Consider the following 7979-nt stretch of genomic DNA (forward strand, 5'->3'; position numbering starts at 1 on the left):
CAGGGCTGTGGAAGGCCTCTGCTCGAGGACAACTCACCAAGTACTCCTGCACCACAGCAAGCCCTTTCTCCACAGTAAAGGGAGAAATCCCAGCTTGTTACGAAACACCAGCTATTTTAAGCACCTGCTGAAGCATCCAGCAGCACACTGAAACGTTCTCCTGTGCAGGGAGACAAGTGAGGTCGTCACGCATTTCTATACAGAAGATTAATGAGGGGGAATTTGGTGACAAACACAAACTGTCAAGGGTGCCTCTGAATAAAGTAACTCAACACCCTTCCCAAGTCTAGGAATCCATTAATTCCTTGAGTAGACTGAGTCTCACAAAAGCATAAGGGTTGCTGATGCTCCTGGAGCATAAATAGCACAGGAGATGTCAAGGAGATGGGAACAACAGGCTCTACCCATCTGCGTCAGTCTGCAGGGCCTGCTCTGAAGCACGAGGTTCAATTCAGGCTGACAGAGCGTAGGCTAAGTGTGGAGAGTTTGAAGCCATCCTGTCACCTTTCTTAACACCTCCCTTCTATACTTCTCTTTAAAAAAGATCAGGACTAAATGCAGGAGTTACTGAGACAAGACAGAAACCACCAAGGAGACCCAACACAGTCTGTAACAACATTCCACATTAATGGCTGTAAAGGGACTTTCTTCAGTCATAGAAGAGCTTATCCACAGAGAAGTATAAACCTCCCCGAGATCAGCAATGTATGGCAAATAAATCAAACTGTAACAAGGCAAGAACAAGTATCTACCTAGTCATCTGGACTGGCTTTAAGTCTCCAAACCTGAATGCATAGCACTGCTCAGCTGTTACACCAGGAGCCTCTGGCTGGGGGGGTGCAGGTACACTCCACCTACCAAGACACCTAATTCTGCAGCTCAGTCTTCTTGTGCTTCTTTTTGAGCATGTCTCAGATGGGAACAGACCAGGACTTGCTTTCCAGCTTGTGTTAGACCTCTCCTCATGCAGGGAGAGGCACGATGTACTTGCCCCTTATGCTTCTGCAGGAGGTTACATATCTGCTGTCGAGAAAGCTGGGCACCAGTGGTCTTCTCTAAATTAAGCTATTTGAAGCTACAGGACTGTCCTTTACCATTGGCAAAAGAGAAGAAATTGATGTGCTACCTGCTTTGATGTGCATGCTCGCCTGGCAAGCTGCCACAGCTACGCTAACGTGCTTCTCACTCAGGGACTCCAGATTAAACACTTCTGCAAGTGAACTTTATGACCACGAGTCCACGTGAACAGTATTTCAAGACCTGGTATCTCAGCTGTTCTTGGCACCTATGGTCCTTCTTTGCCTTACTTCTACCTGGGGTTAACGTGATGTGTAAAAACAAAGAAGTTCTAAGGTTGCTTTGACTGGCATAAGACCTATTGATCTGTCTCACAGCTCAAAAGCATGTTATTATCTAAACTCAGAGAAGGCTGCCACTTGGCTGGGATTTTTGCATGGGAATGAGCAGTAGGTGCAAAATAATAAAACAAATAAATCAAATGGCAATGAAGTAGCTGAGCACAATATTCAGGACAAGATCACCCTTTAAAACACTTGCAGCATTACAAGGGACTTTGTAGGCAATAAGTTTTCTAGACCTACCTAGGAGTTCTATACTTACAATAACCCCTGGGTAATAACCTCCAACAGTCACATTTTGGGTTCTTGTTGTAGCAGCTAGGCCCACCGTTAGAATTAATACTGACACAATGAGGAGAGTCACAGTTACGTAGAGGGAATTTCTTTTTCTTCTATTGAACGACCCTAAAAACACACACACAACAAAATTTGCTGATTCCATCTGGGGACAGTCACGGTACCGTCATTTTGTCCTCCCACCGCCAACCACATTGTGGTGAATTTTCTTTCTTGAGAATATTTTTGGGTTTGGCTGTCACTTTTCACCTTCACTAACACACTTTATCAAGCGTTACTAGGGCATCTGAATTCACATTTACTTATCATTGCTCTGACGTTGATGAGGAGAGCTTTAAGAACTGTAACTCTGCAAAGCTCATTTGGATACATAAGGGCCCCCCAGCCCCTCTGGCCTGAGGCAATTGAGCTGATGAGAAATATTACCATGAGGCACTTCTGTATTTTCTGATCTGTCTACTTACATCAAAGTTAATAGCCGCACTGTACACCACTTGAATTAAGGGGGAAATCTTGGCTGTAATTATATTGCATCCACAATTTCCCATGTAAATGAGCCATCACCAGTAACAGCCACTTCTCCCTCTCCTGTAGTATCATCCTCTACTTTCAGCAAGGACCCAGGTATTTTTAGATGCTTGAATAATGGATTTGTGGATTAGTAAAACTCATCTACAGCTGCCTGATTATGATTTTTTTTCTTTTATATATTTATAGATCTCCCAAATGAGCATAAGTATAAAATAGTGATTCCATCAGCTAAGAGGCAAGCTGGCTGCGCCGTTACACTCAGCAACATCTTTAGGCATGTTTGTTCAGCGTGTGCTCTGCCGTCTTTACATCACTTTGCAGAACAATCCTTTTGATTATATTTCATACATTATGTAGATATAACCCGTCATCTGCAGGAGTGGCTGGCAGGGTAACAGATCACAGGTCCCCTGCCACGCTCCCTGTGGGCTGCTGGGCCACCCTGCATCCCATCCCTGCAGCCTGGGGATCTGCAATGCACGCCAGGAACAGACAAAGGTATTTCCCACCCATGAGGCTCCCAAGTGATGTGCATGCTACCAGGCCTTCTCAGAGTGTTTCAGAGAAGGGCAGGGATGTTGCCCAAGAGCAAGGAGCTGCTTCCACCATCACTGAGTGTGTTCTCTGAAACAAACCATGTTGGAAACCCCCATCTGAGGTGTCCAGCCAAGCCTTTATGTGGTGAGGTAAGTCAGCTGCATAAAGGCTGGGAGGAAAGACTCGGCCAAGCTGAGCACAACCCCCTTGAGAAAATTCTCCAGGGAAAGGAGCACACCAGGCCTTGCTGGGCAGTTTTCTGTCTTGAAGATGTGCCCACAGGCCCTTCTTTAGGGTCTGTGCACATCTAGGGCACAGCTAGAGAGATACCTTAACAGCTATACAGATGCAGCCATAAGGACACACACACCGGTACAAGTTATCTCCCTTCCTCTGCAGGGACAGCTCTCCCCAGGGAAAAGCACAGCAGCTCCCGGCTCCTCCACACCCAGTCCAGCCATGCTGCTAGCAGAGGACCTCTCCCTTCTCCATCCCATGCTCTGAGCTGGCACAGCTGCCATGGGCACAGGGCTGGATCATTTCACCCACACCCAGCTGAGCTTGAAATCACAGACAAGTTCTAAATTTGGGATTTAAAAGGCCAAATCGCGGAGATTAATAGCCAGAGAGTTTTATAAAGAAAAGCAACATCCTTTTTGACAGACCAGTGTCTCTGGATGGAAAGCTCTCCACCCACAAACCTTCTGGTGTGACTGTGCCACTGGGACATCGCTGGGTCTAACAGCAAGGAGCCTGGCAACTGTGCTAGTCCTTATCAGGAGTGAATAGCTAGACTGACTGGAGTGAAATAGAATGAATTTGCTAATCTCTAACAAAATGAAATTAACTAACTTCTAGAGAACCCTAAGATCCAGACAGGATCTTTAAGCAGTGATCCTTACCTTTTCATGCCATTTTTTAGAGGTACCCAACTGTTTGCCGCAGGTTGCATTGGGGTTAATAGGTTAATTTTTTTATTCTCCTAAATATGCTAAATAAGTTAATAATATAAACTCTGGCCCTCTAAAGCCTTCAAAATTCACCAATATATCCGGCCATTCTGTATGTATTGCCTCCCAAATACTACAGTTTGTGCCACACTCCAGTTCCAATGTAATAATTTAAATGCAAGCGCCACTTAAACATCTTAAAATTCCAAAGTACCTGGGGCCAAAGGTTTAGCTCAACAAAACTTTAGAAACTGGAGAAAAAACCTGCTACTTTTTACATAGAAGTAGTTCTGAAAAGAGAGAAAGAACAAAACTGTCTTGCTTACATAGTAGAGTATCCAGCTCCCGGTTACGGCTACAGTTGGGCTGGCAAATGAGCAGAAGATAAATGAATCCAGCCATATGTTCCTTACACAGCTTAAACTCTTCACGGTTAGGCTGTGTGGGTGTGCAGATGTTTGTGTGCTATGCAAAACCATCCTGCAGAGCAGGGCTTAGAGAGCATTGTGGGTACACAGGTGCGGAGTTTACACATACAAACCTGCATTTTCATCACGGATGCTTCATAAAGTTACAATGAAAAAACCTTGAAAATGTGTAAATTTTTTTTCTCAAAACCTAGAGTATTTTGTAACTGAATTCTGCAGGAAGAGAGTTGAAGCAGCTTGAAATGCTGCTTACGGATTCTGAGCTTGTTTCAGAACCACCATGTTTTCCACTCTTATATGTCAACATAGTTTCCCAGCTCACAACTGGCACACACCAACATGCAGTACAGAAGTGAAACAAAAGGTTTTCACCCGGAAAACTTCCAAAAGCTTTTCAGTATTCCTTAAAAAAAGCTTTTATTCCAAGTCCTGACAAAACCAACCATGATCCTTTACCGCAATACTGGAGAGAGATGGGAAACAGAAGATAATGTGATTACCTCCACTTCAGCTCTGTACTGAGACACTAATTCCATTTTTTCTTTCTCTGAAAACCCATTTTGTTAGGTGTATATTGATAAAATTGTTTTGTACTTCTGTAGGGATGCCTGCAGCTGCTTCAACATAGATGGACTCATACTCAGCATCTCCAGTGAGAGCTGCTGATGGGCTGCCCTAGCAAAACCCTCTCTCAACATTAATTTCTGCTGAAAGTATTTCCCATTAAATAATTTTCCTCTTTGCTACTTGGTACAGATTTACACACAGAAGTGGAGCTACAACAGCTCTGCTATCTCTGCTTTTTAAGAGATAGTAGCAGCTTTTTCTCTGTGATTTATCCAAGTTAGATATTCAAAACTTGCTGTGCTTACCTCAGCATACATACAGTTGATTTGAAACACTGTGCTTAACTCTGTGAGGAAGGTGCAAGGACACAAATGCTATTTGTAGCCTGGCTATTTCTCTTTGCTAAAATGGCACTCCGAATGTGGAAAGGCTTCAGAAAGATCATTTTTATTTTAAGCCTCAGAAATACCCTCTCATTACGGTTGCCATATATAAACTCAATCTAGAAACGACATTGTAGCAGTTTTTTCCAGATTACCTCAAAAGTTTGCAATATAGATCCTTGTACTGCCCCCAATTTACTTGCTTTTTTTTGTCTCCTAATTAACAGAAGAAAATAGACAAGATGGCACAGAAACATCTTCTCCATCTTGTTCTTGAGGGGGAAGCCAGGAGCAAAGAATAAGTGCGAAATAGCACCAGGAAGCCAGCTTTAACTTTTACCCTGGGAGAACCGGGGGCAACCGGCACGGAGCCGTTCCCCTTCCAAACCCTTCTCCTCCTCCTGTTCCACTTCTCTGCTACAACAGTGTACGAGATGCGACCCTCCGGTCCCATGCAGGGCCTGCCCGCAGACCACGGGGGGGGCTGCGGGTGTCTGGGTGTTTCATCTCCCGCTTGGGCGGGTGGAAGGTGGCGAAACCGCAATTAGCAGCGGGCGCGGAGCGGTGCGAGGGGCTCTCTGACCTAAATAGCGCCGTGCAGGAGCGCTGCGAGCAGCCGCTCCAAAGGATGCTGCGGGGAGCCCGGGCAGCCAGCGCCCCTCGGGGGTCTAGCTCTGCCGCAGCCCCGTACCCGGGCGGTGCGGCCTCGAAGGGGGAGATACGGACCGTGTCCCTGCGGCTGAAATAGCGCCCGAACAGCGGCGGGGTCGGGCGGGGAGGGAACCGGGGCAGGCAGCGCCCGGCCGCGGCGAGGTCGGGCGCGTCGGGTCCCGGTCTGTCTGATGCGACGGCGGCGTCCGCGGGGACCCATCGCCCAAAATGGCCGCAGAGCCCCCGGCCCCCGCGCACCGCCCCGCAGCGCGGAGCATCCTCCCGGCCCGGCGGGACCTCCCGCCGCCGCCTCCCGCGGCACTTACCCACAGAGTCGGGCAGGGCAACGCCGCCCGGGCGCTGCTGAGTCAGGGACTGCCGCATGCTGCCGCCACCGCTGCTCCCCGCCGCAGCCCAACGGGCCACGGCGGCGGACAGAGCCCCGGCACCGGCTCCGCCGCGCCTGCGCGCTGGGGTGGGAGCGGAGAGAGCTGGGGGGCCGGGCCGAACCGCCCCGCCCCGCCCCGCCCCGTACCCTACCCTACCCTACCCTACCCTACCCTACCCTACCCTACCCTACCCTACCCTACCCTACCCTACCCTACCCTACCGCACTGTGTGTACGGTACCGCGCTGTATGTACCGTACGTACCGCCCGGCGGCGGGTTCGTGTATAACCGGGAAGGACCCTGGCTCCGTGCCCTTCCTCCCAAAGCACTGCGCGCCCGTCCCGTTCCTCTGGAAGGCAGCGGAGAGATGCGCCCCAGAGGGTGTTTTCTGGGAGAGGGGTAGAGGCCCTGCCCCATCCCAGGAGCTTCCCGACCACGGACCCTTTCCGCAGCCCGGCCGGGGCCCTCACCGCCCTCTCCCCATCTTTATTCTTTGCACCCCAGCAGCTCCCAGGCCCTCTCCAGCCCCGCCGCTTCAGGCCGCTGTCCTTCCCCAAACACCTCCCTGGCACCTCTCTGTCCCCCATCCTTCCCGGGTCCCTCGTCATCCCTACGGTGCTGGTGGCAGCCCCAGGTAGCCACCGACACGGCTCTGTGATCCCTGCTCTGGTGGTGGCGCCTGTTGCTGACTGTGCCCTGTCCCATGGCCGCAGAACTTCCAGGACACCTGCAGGATCCCTGCATCCCTGGCCAGGGCAGGCCCTCAGCCTCTGTTTTCTGTATCGTATCTATAAAATGGGCATAAAAACATCTTCTCAGCAGGCTTCATAATTGCTTATAAGTCACTTTAATGCCCTGGGCTGAGAGGTGCTAAGTGCAAATCATGTAATTATTTCAAGCCAAAGTATATTTCATCAAGTTAAAAGAAATGAATCCTATCTCTGCTTTAAAAAAACCCACACTTTTATTGGACAGGAGGCTGATTGGCAGCTGCTCCCAGGAGAGAAGAAAGTGTGCACTGACAGTAGCACAAGAGGCAAGTTACAAATGCCCAGATCAATTAATGGCAAAGAACACGTCACCTCCAGAGAAAACAGTGGTTATTTACCTCGGATGAACTAGAGGAGCCCTGCAACCACTGCCTGTGTGGGGCTGGCACTAGTCCCCTCCTGCTCGGTCACCCCCACTCCATGTCAGTGACGGAGGGGACGGGTGTCAGCTCCCTTCTCCGCTGTGTCAGGGCCAGGCTGCGCGGCAGCACAACCACTGCCATGGGGTGCGTGTGCTCCTGGGGAGCTGCTGCTGCCCCGCGATGGCCCAGGCCATGTTCAATCCCTGTGCCCCATCCCAGCTCCCGGGTTTTGGGCAGCAGGTCTCCATCCCTGGCGCCCCACCCTGGCTGTGAGCACGGCTGTGAGCACGGCTGCCTGCACCCGTCCTGCCGCGGGCCTGGCTGCCGGTAGGCACCGGTGCCGAGCCAGCGCTGCCTGCATGCCCAGCCGCAGGCGTGCGGCAGCCCCGGCCAACTCGGCGCAGACCGGGGCTGCTGCCAGACCTCTTTCCTTCCCGCGGCGCCCATTTATTAGCACAGCCGGCGAGCGGCTTTCAGCCATGCTCAGGAGAGGAAAAGGAGAATGGTGCTTTGCTGGCTTGGACAGCCCGGTGCTGCCCTGCAGGAGCCGGAAACAGACGTTCCCCTTGCCGCTGGGCAAAGCCCCAGCAAGGGGCAAGGCAGCCTTTTCCCTTCATTAATAGGGCCTGGCTCTCCTGTGAAGGGACGGGCTGCTGGCCCCATTGGAAACGTGCGGAGGGAATGAGCTGGTGGATGGTGCTGCTGGGACAGACGGTGTAAAACAAGCCCCACTGTTCCTCGAGAGCTGCATGGGGC

General features: G+C 50.7%; 1 protein-coding gene across 2 annotated transcripts in view; it reads right to left on the reverse strand.

The window, feature by feature from the left end:
- TMEM255A (transmembrane protein 255A) overlaps nucleotides 1–6191 on the reverse strand; it is a 28358-nt gene extending 22167 nt beyond the window's left edge. For both annotated transcript variants that reach the window (XM_062613356.1, XM_062613354.1), the window contains exons 1-2: nucleotides 6029–6191; nucleotides 1621–1763 (exon numbers count right to left, since the gene is read on the reverse strand). In XM_062613356.1, the coding sequence (XP_062469340.1) occupies nucleotides 1621–1763; nucleotides 6029–6086 (201 nt within the window). In that variant the 5' untranslated portion in view covers nucleotides 6087–6191. The remainder of the gene's footprint in view (nucleotides 1–1620; nucleotides 1764–6028) is intronic.
- Nucleotides 6192–7979: the final 1788 nt, after the last annotated feature.

This window comes from Pezoporus occidentalis, unplaced genomic scaffold (assembly GCF_034315485.1).
Source record: "Pezoporus occidentalis ecotype Australia unplaced genomic scaffold, CSIRO_AGI_Poc_V1 ctg165, whole genome shotgun sequence".
Taxonomy (NCBI): domain Eukaryota; kingdom Metazoa; phylum Chordata; class Aves; order Psittaciformes; family Psittacidae; genus Pezoporus; species Pezoporus occidentalis.